Source organism: Lontra canadensis, unplaced genomic scaffold, assembly GCF_010015895.1.
Source record: "Lontra canadensis isolate GAN:19392208 unplaced genomic scaffold, GSC_riverotter_1.0 scaffold53, whole genome shotgun sequence".
Taxonomy (NCBI): Eukaryota; Metazoa; Chordata; class Mammalia; order Carnivora; family Mustelidae; genus Lontra; species Lontra canadensis.
Window position 1 is genome coordinate 963977 of NW_022631047.1, and position 21921 is coordinate 985897.

The 21921-nt window shown below is 47.8% G+C and overlaps 2 protein-coding genes and 1 long non-coding RNA gene across 3 annotated transcripts; all 3 read left to right on the forward strand.

Annotated features, from left to right (window-relative positions):
• The first annotated feature begins 167 nt into the window (after positions 1 to 167).
• On the forward strand, positions 168 to 8897 carry PA2G4 (proliferation-associated 2G4). The gene is made up of 13 exons (XM_032874434.1): positions 168 to 255; positions 2160 to 2288; positions 2577 to 2682; positions 2774 to 2843; positions 3050 to 3142; positions 5856 to 5919; positions 6146 to 6224; positions 6374 to 6452; positions 6548 to 6681; positions 6982 to 7076; positions 7190 to 7317; positions 7473 to 7526; positions 7757 to 8897. Exons 1-13 carry the CDS (start codon positions 168 to 170, stop codon positions 7820 to 7822), a joined length of 1185 nt encoding a protein of 394 aa, XP_032730325.1. The 3' UTR covers positions 7823 to 8897.
• A 2684-nt stretch (positions 8898 to 11581) lies between these two features.
• On the forward strand, positions 11582 to 13359 carry LOC116877646. Its single transcript, XR_004384678.1, has 5 exons — positions 11582 to 11596; positions 12064 to 12173; positions 12288 to 12312; positions 12709 to 12731; positions 13014 to 13359. It is a non-coding gene; the product is annotated as an uncharacterized LOC116877646 (long non-coding RNA).
• A 420-nt stretch (positions 13360 to 13779) lies between these two features.
• ZC3H10 (zinc finger CCCH-type containing 10) lies at positions 13780 to 17898 on the forward strand. The gene is made up of 3 exons (XM_032874437.1): positions 13780 to 13882; positions 14662 to 14725; positions 16165 to 17898. Exon 3 carries the CDS (start codon positions 16220 to 16222, stop codon positions 17525 to 17527), a length of 1308 nt encoding a protein of 435 aa, XP_032730328.1. The 5' UTR covers positions 13780 to 13882; positions 14662 to 14725; positions 16165 to 16219; the 3' UTR covers positions 17528 to 17898.
• The last annotated feature ends 4023 nt before the right edge of the window (positions 17899 to 21921 follow it).

Sequence of the window (21921 nt, forward strand, 5' to 3'; positions counted from 1 at the left end):
CGCTCGCAGCTTCTCGCTCTCGCCCGCCCGCCCGCTCCCCTGCTAGCTCGCGCTTTTGCTCGCGCTCTGCTCGCGGATCGAAGGGGCTCTAGCCACAGCCTGCGGCTGGAAGGGAGACTGAGGCGGCGGCTCAGGGGGAACGAGGTTGCAGTGGTGGTGGTGGGAAGATGTCGGGCGAGGACGAGCAGCAGGAGCAAACTATCGCCGAGGACCTGGTCGTGACCAAGTATAAGATGGGGGGCGACATCGCCAACCGTGAGTGCGGGCCTCGGGGGTTCGGGGATCGAGGCTGAGAGGGGGAGGCAAGGGGGACGGGGCTGGGCTGGCTCCGGAGGGGCTGGAGCGGTGGGGTCATGCAGAGTGAGCTGCTGAGGGCCCCTCTCCGGTCCGCTGGGGGTGGCGTGGTGGGAAGACTCGTGTTGCGCCTGGGACCTGAGCCGCCAGGCCTGGGTTGGAGTCTGGGGAGGTGCGGGCCCGCGACCGGGAAGAGCGCAGAGCGAGGGCCCCCAGCCGTCTCGGATCTTAGGCCGTTAATCAGGAGTCAGGGCGCATCTTAAGCCCCTCACCCTTAGCTCCGGATCCCTGCCTTCTCTGGTTCTGGCAGCGGCAAGGCCACCTCGAAAAGGAAGCGCCCAGCTGTTGGCGACGGAAGCGCCCCTCTATTTTGTTTTGGCTCCGTGGCGTCAGGGGCCCAGCCGGCACGTGTCGCCGGGTTCCCATGCGGATCGCCGGCTCTCTTCTTCTTCCGCTACCGTCCCTGACACCAGCTTCCCTACCACGTGCTTTGCTGGACTCTTGCGTTTTTTACTTCAACTCCTTAGCTGGTGGGGCCCCCTCCTGCCCTTGGGCCAGCTCAGAGACCGTTGGAGGGAACTCCTGGAGATCCTAACACAGCTCTTGAAGATCTATCTGGCTTTCCTTGAAGTTACTCATTACTGCCAACAATCTGTGCAGATAGCCTTAGTTAGCCGTCAAATTTGATTGTTCTCTGGGGCTTGTCAACTCTAGGAGTGTTTTGAGGTTCTCACCCCAACTAGGCAGCTTGTAAATAGTACTGAAGGGGGGGCTGCTGATTTTAGAGTCTCAAAAGTCATCCTCATTAGGACTGTGCTCTGACCTTAGCAGCTGCCTGCCAATTTAGGCAGATGTCTTAACTTTCTATTTTCTCTCTTTCCAGTTCACCTTTTCACTTTAATACCCAGTTAGGGAGACAGAAAATGGTTGGGTTTGGGCTTTTAAATGGTTTTGACAGTAAAGATAGGTATTTAGGATCCCTTTAGTCCTGTGGCTGAAAACCTGAGTCTTTCACACTTCCAAAGATTCACCAAAACCTAGATGACAAAAATCAAACCTGTAGTTCAGGGTAGGCCATGGAGAGGAGGACATCCACTGAACAGAACAATGCTTTATAACATAATGGGCATTTAGTGTAGTACCCCCGCTTTGGGGTGCTTATTAGTATTAGTGGTTTGAATTAGAAAAAAATGTTTTCCCTTGCAACTTACAACTTCCGGGGCACTTGTGATCCCAGATACCAGTTTGAAACTTTTTTGGGTCTTATACCTCTTTGAGATGTGCTAAGATCTGTAAGCCATGAGCCTGTTGAAGCCCAGGAAACTTAGATTAAGTCCCCTTGGTTTATATACTGGTTGATGAGGAAATAAATTTACACAGATTGAGATTACTAACATCTAATTGGGGTGTCTGAGAAGGGAAGAAGGTAGCATTTAACAATGCATCAGCTTCGAGTCAGCATTTCTGTGTCTACCTTCCTGTTGTTCCTGACGCCTATAAATTTCTTCTAGTCTGCTTTGCAACATATGTTGGTTACCTTGGTGAGCACCCCCTTGAACTTCGTAACTGTCTTACCACGCTGCAGGGATCTTTGGAAGGTCTCCCTTGACTGGGGAGACAGATGGTGTTTATCCAGTTGTCACATTCTATAGGGAGGGAAGGGTGTGTTGACTTATTATTTTAGGAAAAGGAAGGTAGAAATTTAGTGATCATCGGTAGGTATATTCCAAGAGGCAAAACTTGTTCACTCTTTCAACCTTTGGGCAATGGCACTAGGGAATATTAGAAGCTCTAACTTTAGGTATTGTTTGGATGGTAACTTAGACAACACATGCAGGGCTGACATGGTGGGATTCTGTCCCCAGGGGTACTTCGGTCTTTGGTGGAAGCATCCTGCTCAGGTGTGTCGGTACTGAGCCTGTGTGAGAAAGGTGATGCCATGATTATGGAAGAGACAGGGAAAATTTTCAAGAAAGAAAAAGAAATGAAAAAAGGTAAAAAAAAAAAAAAAAATCCCTCATTAATTCCCCAAGTTTGACCCTTATTCAGTCCTGTTTGTTTTATTGTAATGCTATAACCCCTGCCCGAGCTTTGGTTGAGATATTTGGAAGTTTGGAATGGCAGGTGGGATACAAGCAGTTTCCTACCCAATCCAAACTGATTAAACAGGCAAGACCCTGAAGAAAATCCTTCCATTTTTCTGAGGGGCAGCAGGACTCCCAAGAGAGAGATTGGGCGAGAGAGACAGCAAGGCAGTAAGGCTGATGATTGTCTCTTTACAGGTATTGCCTTTCCCACCAGCATTTCAGTAAATAACTGTGTATGTCACTTCTCCCCTTTGAAGAGCGACCAGGACTATATTCTCAAGGAAGGTGACTTGGTAAAAATGTAAGCTTAAGCCATTTTAGAGCACTTATCTTTTTCCTAAGCATTTGCGTAGTGCCATTTGCTAATACTGTGCTCTGCTCTTGCCTTTTAGTGACCTTGGGGTCCATGTGGATGGCTTCATCGCTAATGTGGCTCACACTTTTGTGGTTGACGTAGCTCAGGTAGGTGGCCTGCTTTGAATTCTTCCACCTGTGGAGAATGGGGGAGAATATGCTGCTGCTTGCTTCTTATTCCCACCCCCTACCACCAAATATGTTTTGAGAGAGTCCCTAGAGAAATAAAAGGAGAAAAGTGTTTTCTCTCCCGCTCATTGGCTAGTGACCAGTTGAGTTAAAGCGCTTTCCTGATTGCATTTCCTTATCCACAGGGGACCCAAGTAACAGGGCGGAAAGCAGATGTCATTAAGGCAGCTCACCTTTGTGCTGAAGCTGCCCTGCGCCTGGTCAAACCTGGAAACCAGGTAAGCTGTTTAGTCCCAGCTCCAAAGATGATAGAGCTAAAGATGCATTAGTCATCTATAGCTGTTCTCTTGAATTTGAGTTGCTAGCTTCTCCTGCAGCTCCCTTTTAAAGTAGTTTTTTTGTTTGTTTGTTTGTTTGTTTTTGTTTTTTATTAAAGTAAGCTGTATACCCAAGGTGGGTCTTGAATTCACAACCTGAGATCAAGAGTCGCCTGCTCTACTGAGTGACCCAGCCAGACATCCCTGATACAAACAGCTCTTTAAAGTTCATTGTATCTTGGGGCCCCTGGGTGGCTCAGTGGGTTAAGCCTCTGCCTTTGGCTCAGGTCATGATCTCAGGGTCCTGGGATCAAGTCCCGCGTTGGGTGGGGGGGGGGTCTCTGCTCAGCAGGGAGCCTGCTCCCCGCTCCCCCTGCCACGCCTGCCTCTCTGCTTACTTGTGATAGCTCTCTCTCTCTCTCAAATAAATAAATCTTTATTTTTTTTTAAGTTAGTTGTATCTTAGAATGGTATTTCTGAAAGAGAAGAGACAGTTAACTAAACAGCAGTTAACTCTGAGTGCCTATCATAGATAAGTTCCATGCTTGGTGTATGGGAATATATGGTCCTTTCTTTATGGAGCCTAGAGATCCTTCCTTATTCATGTTTTGGATGTGTGTCTTTTTCTAAAATAGTTTGAAGTATATCACAGTAAAACACATGGAAAAAAGAAAAAGACTTCCCCCCTTTTCCAAGTAACTTAATTACTTAACTAATCTCTATACCCACCGTGGGGCTCAAACTCATATCCCTAGGATCAAGAGTGATCCTTCCAACTAAGCCAGTTAGGTACCCCCCCCCCAAAAACGCAACTTTAAAAGCTTATAAGACAAAAATCATCATACCAGTAGACTGGTGGCTGAGAGGGGCCAAAAGTTAGTTCTGTGCCCTGCAAGACAATATTAGGAAGCCCAGCAATTATGAACTGTCATGAATTAATACAATTTTACATTTAGATTATGAGATATTTTTTCTAGCATTTCATTCTTCAGGGTCCTGTTCAATACTTAAAGCTTCCTCCCTTCTTTTCCCCACGCTCTCTCGTTTCTTCATCCTTTTAATCAGTTTGTACCTTATCCCCGTCGTTACTCAGTTGCATCATTTTTACTTAAACCTCTGTCTTGGTTTCCTTATAATGGTACCTACTTCATACAGCTGTTATGAAGCACTTGAAGAGTGCCTGGCACATAGTAAGCACTTGCGTTCGCTATAATTACTTTGCACATTGATTATTTTTATTCTTTATATACTAACTACTGTGTTTCTCCCCTGGAAGGTAGTGTCGTATAGTGGCTATTGTATAGTTAGGACATAGATCAGAATTCTGGGTTCTTGCCCTGTTGCCACCCCTTACTGTTTAAAAATTACTTTGAGGGGAGTGCCTGGGTGGCTCAGTGGGTTAAGACTCTGCCTTCGGCTCGGGTCATGATCCTGGGATTCTGGGATCGGGCCCCGCATTGGGCTCTCTGCTCTGCGGGGAGCCTGCCTCTTCCTCTCTCTCTGCCTGCCTCTCTGCCTACTTGTGATCTCTGTCAAGTAAATAAATAAAATCTTAAAAAATAATAATAACTTTGAGGGCACCTGGGTGGCTCAGTTGGTTGGGCGACTGCCTTCGGCTCAGGTCATGATCCTGGAGTCCCAGGATCGAGTCCTGCATTGGGCTCCCTGCGTGGCGGGGAGTCTGCTTCTCCCTCTGACCCTTCCACTTCTCATGCTTGCTCTCTCTTTCTCAATGTCTCTCAAATAAATAAAAATAAATAAATAAAGTTTCATCCCTTTGGCATACATAGATCTCCTTCTTTAAAAAATAAATAAATAGGGGTGCCTGGGTGCCTCAGGCATTAAGCGTCTTCCTTTGGCTCGGGTCATGATCCCAGAGTCCTGGGATCAAGCCCCGCATCGGGCTCCCTGATCGTCAAGAGACCTGCTTCTCCCTCTCCTACTCCCCCTGCTTGTATTCCCTCTCTTGCTGTGTTTCTGTCAAATAAATAAATAAAGTCTGATACATAAATAAATAGATAAATAAAAATAACTTTGAATTCTGATTTCCTCATCTACAAAAAAGGAAAAATAAAATTGTCCCTTATTATCACAGCGCTGTTGTGACAATTGAGATGAGCCTTATAAAGTTCCTAACACATAGTTTAATAATACTAGTTTTGTTTTTCATTTTGTTTAATGAAACAAATGAAATAGCTTAGATGGGGATCAGATCATATTTGAAAGAGGTAAAAAAGGGAAAATCAGAGCTTGTTGTCCCCCTCTCAACAGAGATCTTGGCATAAACACTGGATTTATCAGGTTTATCATCAGAAAACCCGAGTTTTTTCCAGTTTCTTTCCGTTAACTGGCTTACCCCTGGGCAGATCTCTTAACTTTTCTGAGCCTCAGTTTCTATATCTTCTAAATTGGGATATGTGATATAGATCTACCCTATCCACTTTTTAAGAATTGTCTAGTTAGACCATCTTTTTGAAAGCACTTTGTAAAATGATAAGCAAACGTGAGGTATTGTTAGGTTGTAGGGGTAATAGGGCTATGAAATGAAAAACCAGTGAGAATCATTGCTCTTGATGGAGGATATGGGGATTCTCAGTTCTTTTATCCTTTTCATTCACATGGTAGATTGGCCCCTCGTACGTATCTCACCTGTTATTTGATCTTGTACTTCTAGAACACACAAGTGACAGAAGCCTGGAACAAGGTTGCCCACTCGTTTAATTGCACACCAATAGAAGGTGAGACCTCACATAACAGGGTTGAGGGTCTGAGCGCTTTAGTAGAATTAAGGATTTTGTTCCTTTGAGGACCCATCCTGGCTCTAGCACAGTCTAAGCCAAAACCCTTACTACCCCGAGTTTTCATAACCAGGCATTTTCCCTTCATTGCCTGCTCCATCAAATGACATAGGTGGGTGGATTTGTAAACCTTTTGGGATTCTAGATGGCTTTGTCCTGTCTACAGGTATGTTGTCTCATCAGTTGAAGCAGCATGTCATCGATGGAGAGAAAACAATTATCCAGAATCCCACAGACCAGCAGAAGTAGGTGCCAGTTCCACTCTTCACCTTTCGTCCATCTGACACTAGTCATAGTGTTTTCTTCCATACTCCCAGCCTCATCGTGTCTGCCTTCTACTTCAAACTCCAGGAACTACTTATTGTTTTTATGATTCCCTTTTTATTTCTTTTAGGAAGGACCATGAAAAAGCTGAATTTGAGGTACATGAAGTATATGCCGTGGATGTTCTTGTCAGCTCAGGAGAGGGCAAGGTGAGGAGAGGTTGCCAGAGCTAGCAAAGAGGGCTGACTGAGGGTGTATCCTGAGAGCACCAGCCCAAACATGACCTAACTTATTACTCTCTTAGGCCAAGGATGCAGGACAGAGAACCACCATTTACAAACGAGACCCTTCTAAACAGTATGGCCTGAAAATGAAAACTTCACGTGCCTTCTTCAGTGAGGTTGAAAGGCGTTTTGATGCCATGCCATTTACTTTAAGGTACTACAGCCTCACTTAGCAAGAACAGGACTCGGAACCAGTCTGACTCATAGACCACACGCCCAGGAACACTGTTCCTTCTCCCAGCACACCCCCTCCCACCCTGCCCCTGCCTAGACTTGTAGCTCCAGCCTGCATGTATGCCTTCTCTCCCTCCCCATTGCCCTCTCATTGAAGGTAACGTGAAAGAGTGATCCTGAGCATGATTGCTGCCTGAGGGTAGGAGCTATTTAAAGCCATGAGGAAAATGGTCAGACTTGGTGGGGGTTAAGGAGACCTGAATTTGTCTTCCCCCACCAGAGCATTTGAAGACGAGAAGAAGGCCCGGATGGGTGTGGTGGAGTGTGCCAAACATGAACTGCTGCAGCCATTTAATGTTCTCTATGAGAAGGAGGGTGAGTTCTGAGAGCTTCGCTTAGGAGCCCCTGGTTAGGGTCCCCTCCCTCTAGCTTACAGAAGAGAGTACGACGAGGGGGCATTTTACCAAAACACTTCCTTCCTCCTGTAGGTGAATTTGTTGCCCAGTTTAAATTTACAGTCCTGCTCATGCCCAATGGCCCCATGCGGATAACCAGTGGTCCCTTTGAACCTGACCTCTACAAGTCTGAGATGGAGGTCCAAGATGCAGAGCTAAAGGTCAGTGTGTGATGGAAAGTGTGAGCACATGGCACCTGTCCTGTGAGGGTGAGGTATCAACAAAGTTCTGAAAAGAGCTGTGATACTGAGAGTGACACTTCGTGTTTCCTCTGCATTGCTCAGAATTTGTTTTCCTTCTTCCTCCTCTTCTCCAGGCCCTCCTCCAGAGTTCTGCAAGTCGGAAAACCCAGAAAAAGAAAAAAAAGAAGGTGTGTTTTGATCTTTGCTGTCTGGCATGGTGAACCTGATTCCTCTTTAGTCTACCTTCCTGGGTTGTGGTGGGCATACATATTTCTGTATAACCTTATTACCCCCTCCCCCCTCCCCCCCCACCTCAGCCCTGACCTAGAGCATTAGTATATTTTTGTCTTTGGTCTCCCAGATACTATTGCAAGTAGCTGGGAACTGAGAAGTCTTCCTCTCCTTTCCATGAATATAGGCCTCCAAGACTGCAGAGAATGCCACCAGTGGGGAAACATTAGAAGAGAATGAAGCTGGGGACTGAGGTGGGTCCCATCTCCCCAGCTTGCTGCTCCTGCCTCATCCCCCTCCCACCACACCCCAGGCTCTGTGAAGTGCAGTTCGTCTTCTCCACCCAGGACCGCCAACAGAGCAGGGTCTCCCTGCCCCCATCCCTGTCCCCACCCCAACCCCTTCCAACAACAACCAGCTCCAACTGACTCTGGTCTTGGGAGGCCAGGCTTCCCAACCACTGAAGACTACTTTAAATAGAAAAGAGAAATTGAATAATAAAATCAGGAGTCAAAATTCATCGTCTTCAAGCCCCTCTTTCTAGCCTTTTTCTACTACTCTCTGCTTGGTCAAGGTTTATGGCCCTATACCAGAACAGGGAGAAGGCTAAAGTAGCCACCACCACTAAAAACTCAGCTGAAATTTTTTTATACCACTTTGGTGTCAGCATTTTCCCATCTTTGGGGCTTGTTCCTCTCTTTTCCCACTCTCCCCAGGTATTTTATCAGGCCTCAAAACAGAGAGGAGCTATATTCCTCAGATTGTTTTTATTCACATGCGGCAGATTCCTTTTGTGATCCAAACTGTCTGGTTAGGCCCCTCTCATTTTTAGGAGCCGGAGCCTGCATTTACCAAGAGATTCTCATCTGTCAAAATGGATCCTCATTTGTAAATCTCTTTAGTCATTTTTGTTCCACAGGACTTTTTTTTTTTTTTTTTTTGTCTTCACAAAGCTGTAAAGGAGTAATCCATCTCAACCTTGTCCATTTGTTTGGAGTCAGTGGGGGTGGTGCATTCCCCTGCTCCATTTTAGGAAACCCGGGCTGGAAGCTCAACTGTGGTTTTGTTCCCTGTTTGAAATATTTTGACCTCCCTCCCTGAAAGAAAGACCAGGAACCGGAGGAGCAGACTGACTGAAGAGATAACTCCTAGCTTTTTGAAGCTGTGGACTTGGATTGGATGATTTGCTAGGGGTTTGGAGAGAAAGGTGATGGATTTCAGTACCTCTGGCATGTTGTCCCAGGGAACTAGGGCTCCCGCTAACTTATGAGGTTTTTAAACATGTTGAAAATGACATGGTGTTAAAATAAATTTGGATTTGCTCATAATCATGTGCCTTTGTATGCTGCTCTTATTTAATGGGAGGTGGGGGAACTGTTAGTTGAGGTGATGGCCATTTGGAACTAGTTTTACATTCCCATATTCTGCCTTTCTAAAATGAGAGATAGTGTGGGTTGGGGAAAACCTAAATCCTGGGTTTTCTGAATGAAGACAGTACATTTTTTATGAAAGTTTCTGAATTTTTCTAGAGTAAAGTCTTTTTTTAAAGATTTTATTTATTTATTTGACAGACAGAGATCACAAGTAGGCAGTGAGGCAGGCAGAGAGAGAAGGGGGGAAGCAGGCTCCCTACTGAGCAGACAGCCCCACGCAGGGTTTCATCCCAGGACCCTGAGATCATGACCTGAGCCGAAGGCGGAGGCTTTAACCCACTGAGCCACCCAGGTGCCCCTAGAGTAACCTTGTTGGTGACAGTTTGTTTGGGATAAGGTGTACCGTAAAAAATAAAGCACTGTTTACCAATGTTTCTTTTGATTTAGGAAGCCAGAAGAATGCCTTTACTAGTATTCAATTTTTCAGGGCCAGTCTGAGATGGATAATTTATTAGGCTATCTTAGATGTGAAACATTGCTGACCAGGATATACTATAGTAAACAAAACTGGACATAGCTCCCTTCATAAGAGCTTATAGGCTGCAGTCAACCCCTGAACAATACGAGCATTTCTGACTCCCCGGAGCTTAATAAAGCCTGCTGTTGGCCAGAAGCTGTGGGATAACAGTTCATTAGCATATTTCACATGTTATATGTATTATATACTCCATTACAGAGCTAGGGAAAGCGAGAAAATCAGAAGAGAAAATGCATTTACATTATTGTGTGTATGGGTGCCTGGGTGGCTCAGTGGGTTAAGCCTCTGCCTTCAGCTTAGGTCATGATCCCAGAGTCCTGGGATGGAGCCCTGCATCACGTCATCCGGCTCTGCTCAGCAGGGAGTCTGCTTCCCTCTCTCTGCCTGCCTCTCTACTTGTTATCTCTATCAAATAACTAAATAAAATCTTTTTTAAAAAGGTTTACAGTATTGTGTGTAAAAACTACACAGGTACCTGTACCAATGGCAGTCAAACCTGTGTTCAAGTGTCAACTGTAGTGGCCAATCAACAGGTGAAATCCTGGTGAACTTGATATAATGTTGCTGGGGTTTTTTATTCTCAAAAATTTTTCATCATCTGTATATGTGCTGCCGAAGCAAGCACAATTTTTCATATTCTGATGGTACAGTACTAGAACTACTTGAAATCTTGGAACACGAGTCCTAAGTGTTAAAAACAAGAAACGTGGGGCGCCTGGGTGGCTCAGTGGGTTAAAGCCTCTGCCTTCAGCTCAGGTCATGATCCCAGGGTCCTGGGATCGAGCCCCACATCGGACTCTCTGATCTGCAGGGAGCCTGCTTCCTCCTCTCTCTCTCTCTCTCTGCCTGCCTCTCTGCCTACTTGTGATCTCTGTCTGTCAAATAAATAAATAAAATCTTAAAAAAAAAAAAAAAAAACAAGAAACGTTTTTTTCCGGAGTTAAAAAGGTGAGGTTGTTACTGTGTAAATTATAAAGGGAAATTACGGAAAAAAGATGATCACAAACAGCCTTACAGTCTCTTACTATAGAAGTAAGGTGGGGGTGGGGGGCTTCTGGGTGGCTCAGTCGTTGAGCGTCTGCCTTTAGCTCAGGCCACGATCCTGGTGTCCTGGAATGGAGTCCCGTACCAGGCTCTCTGCTCTCTCCGCTCCACTCCCCCTGCTTGTGTTCGTCTGTGTTTCTCTCTCTGACAAATAAAGTCTTTGGGGGTTTTCTTAATATATTTTTTAAAGTTTTATTTATTTATTTATTTGACAGACAGAGACCACAAGTAGGCAGAGGGCGGGGGGGAGAGGGGGGGGGGGGGGGGGGCGGGGGGGAGGGGGGGGAGGGTAAGCAAGCTCCCCACTGAGCAGAGAGCCTGATGGCGGGCTCAATCCCACGACCCTGGGATCAAGACCCCAGCTGAAGGCAGAGGCTTAACCCACTGAGACACTCAGGTGCCCCCAATTTTTTTTTTTAAGATTTTATTTATTTATTTGACAGAGATCACAAGTAGGCAGAGAGAGAGGAGGAAGCAGGCCCACCCGCTGAGCAGAGAGCCCGATGCGGGGCTCCGTCCCAGGACCCTGAGATCATGACCTGAGCTGAAGGCAGAGACTTAACCCACTGAGCCACCCAGGCGCCCCATCTTTGGGGTTTTTAAAGATTTCTATTAGAGCGAGAGAGGGAACACAAGCAGGGGGAGTGGGAGAGGGAGAAGCAGGCTTACCGCTGAGAGAAGTGCCTGATGCTGGGTTCCATCCCAGGACCCCAGGATCATGGTCTGAGCTGAAAGCAGACACTCAACGACTGAGCCACCCAGGCAGCCCAATAAATAAAATCTTACAAAGAAAAAAGGTGAAGTCTGTATGGTATGGGGTTCTTTTCATCCTTCCTAAGTCAAGTTTCCCTAGAGCAAAAACTATGGGTATGTTTTCCGAGTGCTTCTGACCTGACCATACCTTGTGACTGGAAGTTCTCTAACAGCAAATATTCTCACTCTAGAGAAGACAGCTGATCTTGCGTCCTCTGTCCATTGATTTGATCTTCACCCCGAGGTAGAAGGAAAGTCACTGAAGTATTTTCTGAACAAGATGCATTGTGCCCAGGAATCTTGTGACATTCAGCCTCAGGTATTGTGGGGAAAGACCGTACGGAGTTGACAAGGAAAAAGCGTTGATCTAAATGACAGAGGTCTCTTTTTGTAGTATGAAGGCTTTCTCGACTCCCCACTTTACATCCTCCCACGTAATCTTAGGACCTTCGTAAGTTCCGTGATAGAATCTCCCTACAGCAATTTAGAAAACAAATTGGGGATTTTTGTAGACTCCGCACCTATCCATAATAAAATGGAGGGTATCCCGCGAAACTGCAACTCCCATGAAGCAGTGAGGGGGAAGGCGGAAGTCGCTATCGTTTGCTCGGCCGCACGTCTCGGTCCCATATTGGAAATATGTGCTCACGTTGAAATAATACAATGTCCTCCTAATAAAACTGGGCGAGGGGAATTTTGTAACTCAAATAAAATGTTTCCAAGAGAACTGCTAATGCAATCACTTAATCCGGCACCTGAAACGCCATTGTTACTCTCCTCCGGCAGCCCCGCCCCTCGAAGGACGATCCAAACAGCGGAAGTGACGACACAGCTCTCCGTTAAATAGCTGGAGGCGGACCGCAGCCCCTCTCTCGGCCTTAGCGCCATCTTCTTGGGTAAGTGTTGTTCGCTCCTGTGTTGGCATTCCGTGCACAATCCATTAACATCTGATCTCTACACCAGCCATCATAACAGCAAACTAACCGTAGCCTTTTTCTCTTTGCCTGTAGAAACCTCTGCGCCATGAGAGCCAAGGTAAGCAGTTCCTGGCAGTAAGCTGAGGCAGTAGCGATGGGTGATGGGTGATGGGTAGAGGGATAGCCGGGCAAGAGAAGTCCGCCATGGTTCCCGAGCCGCTGGGTTCTCAAGGGTGCCCAAGAGCTAATAGGGGAGGAAAAATAATTTGGGGAGAAGCAGAGGAGGGGAGTAAGTACTGTTGGTAGGGGGGCGGGAGTAGAAAAGCGCACGCAAGATTCAGGTTTATATCCGCGGGTGAGAGTGGGAGTCCAAATTGATAGGGTTACTGCGACTAAGCCCTCATACTTAGGAACCTGCCAGGTTTTAAATAATGTCCTTCACACCCCTGCCTAGACCTGTATTAAAGCTAATCTCTTGTTTTATTCACTGCGTCTGGTTATGATCGATTGCCAGTGGAGGAAGAAGCGAATGCGCAGGTATGTTGAGACTTGACCGTCCGAAACAGGAAAGGGGAAGTGTAGCGTGCCTTGGACAAGACGTGGGAGGAACATTTGGTTTAGAAATATAAAAGAACTTAGGTGAAAAACAATTCTAAGTATTGACTTTACTAGTACGGGATTGAACACAATAAAGATAGTAGGACCGAAGTGCCCTTTTGTTTTGCTACCCCTGGTATCCGATGCACATTTTTAGGATGGGAGGGAAAGACTGAACCTGGGTTTGTGGGCAGGAGATGTATTTCCGTGTCTGCTTTTCAGGCTGAAGCGTAAAAGAAGAAAGATGAGGCAGAGGTCCAAGTAAACCGCTAGCTTGTGCACCGGTGGAGCCACAGGAGCAGAAATAAGGAAAGCCAGAGGTCAGGGACGCTGGTACCAATTGTTGGGCTGCATGCCTACTCTCTAGAGCTTGATTTGGATCTAGACCATCCATCGCCATCTGATCGCAGCTACCACCTTTGAGAGACCCGCCTTGTTGATACCAAAACCGACTCTTGGCCCTTTGCCCTGGACCTGTGACTTTTCGGGACTGTTTTCATTTGTGGCTGAATGTAACACGTGTACAATAAATCATCTCTTCTGCTGTCTTAGCTGAAGGAAAAAAATGGTCTTGTCTGATACGTGGTTTTTATGGTTCCATTGGCTGGGGTTCTGGATCACTGGAGCAGATCTTGAGTACCCCGTGCTGTAGAGTGTCGCGCCACATGGGCTACAGCCGGGTTGTGAATCCTGCGCTGGCCAACTGGCCCCACGGCTCTCGGAGCTAGATAACTGGGTGTCCCTTCCCGTATTGGGTGTAGTACACGCAAGGGGTCGGGTTTCAACCTGGTTCGCGACCAAGTTAGGGGCAAACGACGATCCCTCCCTAACTGTCTGAACCTCGGTTACTAAGTTCCCGCTTTTGGGGCCTTACTGTGCTGCTGGGTTGGGTTGCTATGGTGACACGCAAAGCTTGCTGGGAACTTCCTGCGGCTAGTCGCACAAGTACTTTGCGCCCCATAGAGTAGTTCCGGGTCTGTGGCTAGAGCGTCATTTCTTCCGCAGGAAGCGGAAGGGCGATAGGGTAGGCGGCTCTTTGTCGAAGCTACAGGACCGGCAGGCGGCAGCAGCAACTACGGCGGCGGCGGCAGGTGAGGGAGGCGGGAGACTTAGGTGGAGGCCGCGCCCGGAGGGGAGGAGTCGGGGCCGGCCCAGCAGCTGGGCTCGGCCGGGCTACACAAGGCCCCCCAGGACCGAGCTGTTTCCTTCTCACGCCCCAGGGCCGAACCCTTTTTCTGACTGACCCTGCTTTGCGAGCAAACGCCAGCTTCGTGACGTCACAGCCCTGCCCATCCCCGCAGCTTGATGTCACCTGGAGTCCCCCCTTCCCGCTTCACTTGTGCTTCCTTAATGTCTTCTTCGTCTGGTTCACGGCTGAGCGCCGGTCGCACTGCACAGAACCTGGCAAACTAGAAGACTTGCTGTGGGAAACTCCTAAGACTTTCCCCCCAAACTCTGGGGTGTTGCGAAGCGTCATAATCACCGCCTCCAAGTCTAATCAGCCATCCCACTGCATTGTCAGTTGCTGCCTTTGCACGGCTCCCCATTCGTAGTGAATTAACCTCAACCCTAGGCAGGGCTCTGATCCCCACATCTTCCTTCATCTCGAGGCAGGGCACCTCTCAAACCTTTTGTTCACCCAGGGCTGGTTTTCCAACGCATTCTCCTAGGCTCTCCAGATTAGTTCTGTCTTACTCTCCTTACTGACAACTTCTCCCTTTGACAGGTGAAGTTCGGCTTGAACTCGCAGGAAATCTTGGAAGTGTTCAGAGCTCTTGCCATTTTGTCAAACTTCTTTATTGTAACGTCTTAGAGTTCTCTGTTCTTACCCCTTCTCCCACCCAAGTCTCTGTTTTTTATTCCTGTTCAGAACCCAGCAGTGATGTGGAGGTGGAGAACCACAGGAGCCCCGGACTTCACCTGAGCTACCTCAGGTATCGAACTATCCTGGGAGAGTTGGGTGGGGAGGAGTATCATATCTGATTATCAGCCTCTGGTGGGAGCTGCAGCATGGTTCAGACTCAGAGAGATGGTATTTATTTTTTTACCAGGTCCTTTCACTTTTAGTAAAAGTTTGATTCTTCCTTAATACCCTTCTTTTTTCCTTGGTTGTTTCGATTTTGGGACTACATCCTTTTGGAGGAAGAGGATCCCTCTTCTTTTACAGATTCATCTGTAATTCTGGTCTCAGATCTGTTTGGTTCATTTTAGGAAGGTCTGAAGGCAAAGTCAAGGCAATGGAAAAGGTGGTTGGGGGGAGATGAAGACCAAAGAAACCAGTAAAGATTTCCTTATAGTCAAGTGGAAACAGTATGAAGTTTTTCTATTTGAACAGCAGGGGGAGTCTGATCACTGCCTTAGAAAGGCTTATGAGGTCAGACACGTGGTGGCAGGGACTCCTAGTCTTTTTGGGGGTGGGGAGAGGGGAGGGCTCGAACCAGGGCAGTGGACTGACATTCCAGAGCTCTCTTGGGAAAGAGGAGACTTAAAAAGCTTTTATAGAGTCTATAAATAAAGAGGATCTTTATGGGGTGAGGAATGGTGTGGTTTGATGTCAGTGGGATCTAATGGGGAATGAAAGGGGTGTGTAGAATGGAAAAGAAAGGTCACTGGTTCTTGTGAAATTAACTCCTTCCTCCCACCTTGGTCTTACCGCAGATGGTTTTGTCTTTTGGGGGTCTAGAAGTGGAGATTCCAGCTGTAGAACTCTTACCCTGAAATGGAGTAGAGAGGGGTGACCACATGGATTGAGAACAGTGGTGAGCTGGGAGGGAATACGAAAAAATGATAGATTTAGGGACTGCCCTCAAGCTGGTGACACCAGTCTCTTAGGACTTCCTGGGGTCTAGAGATCTGATACTTCACAGTGCCCTCATGTAAAAGAGGGGTTAAAAGAAGTTTTGTCTGCAGTGCCCCATTATCCAGAGCCCTAGTAAGCTCACCAGCCCATCTTGGCCACTTCCCAGTCTCCCCCTAACCTATTGAGACACTGAGACAGCAGTTTTAATTTCACTTCCTCAACTTTAATAAGGTCAGCTCGGAAGGGGAAATAAAACCCAACACTCTTTTCTCCTTGCCCCCTCCTTGCCCTAACATCATTGGTGAGATGAGGTGGCTTCACCCCAGCTCCCTCCCTCCCCACCCCATTAGCCAGGCTAGTGTGAATCATTCTGAACCAGACCAGGTGCACAAGGGCCTGGGCGGGACTTCTGACAAGCCAGCCAGTCCAGCCAGAATTCTCATCCCTTAGATTTTCCATCTCCAAAGCCATTGCCCCTCTGGCCTGCTTTTTGCTGGACTGCCTGCTCTATAGCTGGGAAGAATGTGGCCTCTCTGGAAGATTCCTGTTTGACACGGTTCTCCTCTTTCCTAGTGGTCACCAAGGGTGGCAAGAAAAAGAAGAAAGCCCTGAGTTGGGGGGGACCAGGATGCCTGACCGGGACAGCTATGCCAACGGCACTGGGAGCAGCAGTGGAGGCCCTGGAGGCGGTGGCAGTGAGGAGGCCAGTGGGGCAGGGGCAGGCAGTGGCGGGGCCAGCTCAGATGCCATCTGTAGAGACTTCCTAAGGAATGTGTGCAAGCGAGGCAAGCGTTGCCGCTATCGTCATCCAGACATGAGTGAGGTATCCAACTTGGGGGTGAGCAAAAATGAGTTCATCTTCTGCCATGACTTCCAGAACAAGGAGTGTAGCCGCCCAAACTGCCGATTCATCCATGGCTCCAAGGAGGATGAGGATGGTTATAAGAAGACAGGAGAGCTTCCCCCTCGACTGAGGCAGAAAGTGGCAGCCGGCCTGGGCCTTTCACCAGCTGACCTGCCCAATGGCAAGGAGGAGGTCCCTATCTGCCGTGACTTCCTCAAGGGTGACTGCCAGAGAGGAGCCAAGTGCAAGTTCCGCCACCTGCAACGGGATTTTGAGTTTGACGCTCGGGGTGGAGGAGGCAGCGGTGGTGGCGGCTCAGCAGGCCCGGTACCCCCAGGACGACGTCATGACCTCTATGATATCTACGACCTCCCTGACAGGGGCTTTGAGGACCACGAGCCAGGCCCCAAGCGCCGGCGAGGTGGATGCTGCCCCCCAGATGGCCCCCATTTTGAATCCTATGAATATAGTCTGGCTGCACCGAGAGGCGTGGAGTGCAGGCTGCTGGAGGAGGAGAATGCCATGCTCAGGAAGCGGGTGGAGGAGCTAAAGAAGCAGGTCAGCAACCTGCTGGCCACCAATGAGGTACTGCTGGAACAAAATGCCCAGTTCCGCAATCAGGCCAAGGTCATGACCCTGAGCTCTACTGCACCAGCAACGGAGCAGACTCTGGCCCCCACCGTGGGCACTGTCGCCACTTTTAACCATGGCATTGCCCAGACTCACACTACTCTCAGCAGCCAGGCTCTACAGCCTCGCCCTGTATCCCAGCAAGAACTGGTGGCCCCCACTGGAGCTCCAGCTGCTCCCCCAACTAATGCTGCACCTCCTGCTGCTCCACCACCCCCACCCCCACACTTGAACCCAGAGATCACGCCATTGTCAGCTGCTCTGGCTCAAACAATTGCCCAGGGGATGGCACCCCCACCTGTCTCCATGGCTCCTGTGGCTGTATCTGTGGCTCCTGTGGCCCCTGTGGCTGTATCGATGGCCCAGCCCTTGGCAGGAATCACGATGAGCCACACCACCACTCCCATGGTGACTTACCCCATCGCTTCCCAGAGCATGCGTATCACAGCCATGCCACACTGAGGGGGCTAATGGACACTCCCGGGGTATAGCCTCCCAGGGCTGGGGTCGAGGGGCCCTCACCCGCTCGCCTAGCCCTCCCAGGCCCTGTCTGAAGGGCTCACTCAAGAACTAGGACGAGAGACTACAAGGAGTTTGCTTTTGAGAAGGGATTGGGCTGGTCTGTTTTCTCTCACCTCCCTTTTATGAGGGTCCTCTTGTCCATCTTCCTTCAAGCCTCACAGAGGGGGGCTTGCATAGGAGTGCAGACTGAAGCCAGCAGAGAGGAAGGACTGACCGAGGGGCTGTATGTCCCCTGATGGGAAGATGGGGACATCCTGGTCTTGTCCTCTCTTCTGCATAGTGCAGGTTCCAGCACTGGCTTTGTAAGAAAAAAAAATACCCTGCCTAGAGGGAAAGCCAGGAAAAAGATTGGGAAGCAGGTGGCCAGGAGAGAAGGCCTGATCAGAGCCTTTAGACAATTGGAGGCCTAGCAGAGTTGGACAATACAGGAACTGTTCCTGGGCCCATGGGAAGGTGGGGACCATAGTACTCCAGCCCAAAGACAAGGGGAGCTTTTCTTACCTTGGCTTGGCCTGGAAATCCATAGGGCAGGGCCCACCACTTTCCAAAGAAATAAAAAAAGGATTATTTTTAACAAATGGAGGCAGTGAAAACTTGCTTAGATATTCTGTATGGAAGATAGGAGCAGTAAATAGATCTCATGCCAAAATGGGATAAAGACCCCCTACCCTCACATAGTTCGGGTAAGGTTGGGCTGAGGCCAGGTGAAGGGTAGAGACCCAAAATAAGACCAAATGGGGCTTTGTGGGGTAAAAACACTGGAGCCACCCAGTCTAGTTTAAAAATAGTCCCATCTGTTTCTGGTTTCTATCTGCATGTACTACTCCCAGGATACCTTAGTAACCAGGGCTCCTGGGGTCATTTAGGGGGGCAGGTACTAAGGAGGGGTGGCTGTGCTGGGAAATGGCAATGGGCTATGTATTGACAGATCTTTTCCTTATTCAAACAGTAGGGCAGGTGGCAGTTGCTCTCTTGAGTTGTTGATGGCAGTTAATATCTCCCATCCCTTTCTCAGTTACAATGCCTTAAGCCTTCAAGGCTTGGGAGGTGCTAGGAAAAGGAAAGTTCTTCTGGGGACACAAGCCTCGGTGTTCATCTCTTCCCGCTGCCTCCAAAAAGAACCACAGAGGTTTTAAATCCATTTTTAAGAGTCAGTAAGGCCAGGGACCCCCATAGCCAATCCTCAGTTCCTCCTCAGCTCATGGTTGATGTAGGGGAAACAACTCAGGTGTCTGACGGGACAGTGGATTTGGGGTAGAGAAAGTGATCCTGAGTTGTGCTTCCCCCATTGTATCTCCTGCTACCTCTTGCTTTCTTGTCTGGTTGATCACTCAGGTTACACCTGGGGTTGGAGATGGTGGGCTAAGTCAAGGTTCGTCATAAAAAAAGAAAAAAGAAATGGCCTAAAGACTAAAAGTAGTCAAATACTGAAATACTGTTTGTGGACTTTAGAAACCACACGTTGATAAGCTTAATGTTGATTTTTTTTGGCAAAATTCTGGATTATTAAAAGAGATGGTTTATAAACATTTAGAGACAAATGTGATCATAGATACCAACATCTATGACTGTTGGTATCCTGCCTGTTTTCTTTTTGCCGAGTTTCTCTAAAGAGGTAGTTGAGAAACTGTAGACATTGTATGTTCTTTATTAATATAAGACCAGCTAAAGGCCACCAGGAATACACCTATAGCCAAATAAGCTGGGGTTAATGCTCACTGCAGTAGTGGAGAAAGAGTGGCACATGGGACCCATGGTGTGTCCTAGCAAGGGGCCATTAGAAAGGACTTTGAGGACTTGGGCTTTGGTTGAGTGATTTGGGGAAAGGTTCAAGGGAGGGGGGCTTCACTCTGGATTGGGTGCTGTCAGGGAAGCAGGGACACTTCTGTGATTGGGTATCTTTTTTTTTTTTTTTTGAGATTTTATTTATTTATTTGACATCACAAGTAGGCAGAGAGAGAGGAGGAAGCAGGCTCCCTGCCAAGCAGAGAGCCCAATGCGGGGCATGACCCTGGAATCACCACCTGAGCTGAAGGCAGAGGCTTTAACCCACTGAGCCACCCAGGCGCCCCTGTGATTGGGTATCTATCTTATCCAGGAGAAGGGCAGACTAGAGTGAAGCTGAAATTGGTGACAAAGCAGCAGTCACTCATTAGCTGGGAAAGGGGGATGGTTGCTATTTCATGATTTGCACACCGACCATATTTCGTGTTTAAACAGAATTGTGAAATATGATCTTGCTTTTTGCTTCACTTCATCACAGTCACTGAGTTCCTTTGTGTGACACTGGTGTTTTGTGAGATTGTGTCCTGTAGGAGAACACCATTTCCCAGCAGTGAGCCCAGCTCAGCCCCTAACAGATCCGAAGCCCTGTCGTGCCAAGCCAGTTCCCAGATGGCAGGGCTGCTGTCCTGCTTCTCACCTAAGTCATTGTGGATAAGAGAATAATCATGGCTCAGTTAATAGTCGAGTTTGGTGGAGTCAAAACTCAACATTTATGCCTAGTAAATGTTGATTAGTGCATTTTGTTAGAGAAATATCTAGTCTCTAGTGATATACCCAAGAGCGATATTCTGTTTTTAAAAAAAGAAAAGAAAGAAAAACTTGTGTAAAAATACAAGAAGCCCTATTATCAACAGCAACACAAGGAAGTACCAAGTACTCCTGAAAGTACTATAAGGTGGATTCACTGAATTAATCCAAGAGGTCAGTCTGGATCAATTTGGATTCACCCTCCCCCTAAAAAATTGCTTGAGCCCACCCAAGGAGGAAATGCAGAGATCTATATTAGCAGTAATTCACATGAAAACAACACAGGACTTCCAGCTGATTACAAAAACAAAGTCTCAGTCCTTCTAGTAGGTGATTCATATAAACAGTCTGCTATATTCTAGGCACCTCTTGAGGAGCTCCATAAGGGTAACAGAACTGGAGTAATGCATTTTAAATAGAGCGGTTCTACCATGTCTGAGTAGCACCACTCCTAAATATTCTGTGTGCTAAATGTAATTTTTAAAGAGGCCCATTGATAAACCAGTGGGGTAGCAGGGAGAAAAAAAGGAAAAGACTGAGGGAAGACCTAATAGACATCTTCAAATATTTGAAGACCTCCCCAAAAGTTCCTGTCTTGCTGCACAAGAGATAAACGGAGTTCCAGAAGACTAGTTATGTACTTAATAATATAAGCCAAGGCTCTGTGCTAACACTTCACATGCATCGTTTCACCGACAGTGGGTAGTTTATAAACAAACCTGTTTTGTAGAGGAGAGAGCAGGCAGACCGAGAGTCAGCTGCCCAGGGTTCTGCAACTGTAAGTTTTGGAGCCAGGAGTTTATTCAGGGAGTCTGACTCCAGGCTTGACAGAAAATTCTAATGATAGAACTACTTTGCAGTAACTTTTGAGGAATAATAGAGGAAATTTCCTCAAATCTCATTGTCCCTTCCATCTTGAGGAGAGGGCAAAGACTAGATTATCACGTGTAACCCTCTGCTTCCCCTAGGACATGAATGAAGTTTCCATACAGATGCAGATTGCAAATTCAGGACGTCCTGGCGTTTTCCTCACTTACTTCTCTAACATAATGGCCAGGCTTCCCCCCATTACTGATTTACTGCTTATCGCCACCAGGTGGCACCTGGACAGCAGAATTGTCTCCCGGCAGGGACCCACCCTGTTTACTTGTTCTGGTCCCTGCATTGCAGCTGCTGATCCTTTGGCAGCTGGGCCCCATCTGGGAAGAGCCCTTCCTGAGGATGGGCTTTTGTCTTCCGGAGACCGTCTTTAGTAGAAGGGTCTGATGATCGAGATGGGGTGAGAAAGTGGAGAAGCTTGGAAAGGAAACCCCATTGGTGGTGCTCTCCACCCCTAGTGAAGTGACCTGCTCCTTCTACTCTAGTACTTGGCACATTTCAGTTTACAGAGAGGTTTCCCTCTAAGGAGGCTCCTTCATTTTCCTGCTGTAGTTCTGCTTCATCAGTTGATGAGCAGGTCACCCTTACCTCTTCCAGACTCCATGAGCTCCTTCCCACCTGCTTACCTCTGAGAACATGGAAGATGTACACAGAAGATAGAAAGCTGTTCCCTATGTAGTTCTGCACACTGAAGGAAGCGCTCTAGATACTGTTAGCCTTAGGGAAGTAGAAAAGGGGAAGTGGGAAAATTTAAGATTAAGGGGGTAAGGCTGATCAGGCCTAGGTTTTGAACAGTGAAATAGTCTGACGAAATCTGTGCCCTGCAGAGGCAGATAATATTTATCAGCTGCAGATCTGGGCTCTCCACCAATCAACCCTACTTCCCTTTCTGCACCAAACAGAAACACAAGCCCCACACATAG

Bases quoted from the DNA above. Each gene is read 5' to 3' on its own strand.
- PA2G4 (XM_032874434.1), top strand. From the start codon at position 168: ATGTCGGGCGAGGACGAGCAGCAGGAGCAAACTATCGCCGAGGACCTG. The intron at 6,225-6,373 runs GTAGGTGCCAGT...TATTTCTTTTAG, and splicing joins AATCCCACAGACCAGCAGAA to GAAGGACCATGAAAAAGCTG. The intron at 7,077-7,189 runs GTGAGTTCTGAG...TTCCTCCTGTAG, and splicing joins TGTTCTCTATGAGAAGGAGG to GTGAATTTGTTGCCCAGTTT.
- ZC3H10 (XM_032874437.1), top strand. From the start codon at position 16,220: ATGCCTGACCGGGACAGCTATGCCAACGGCACTGGGAGCAGCAGTGGA.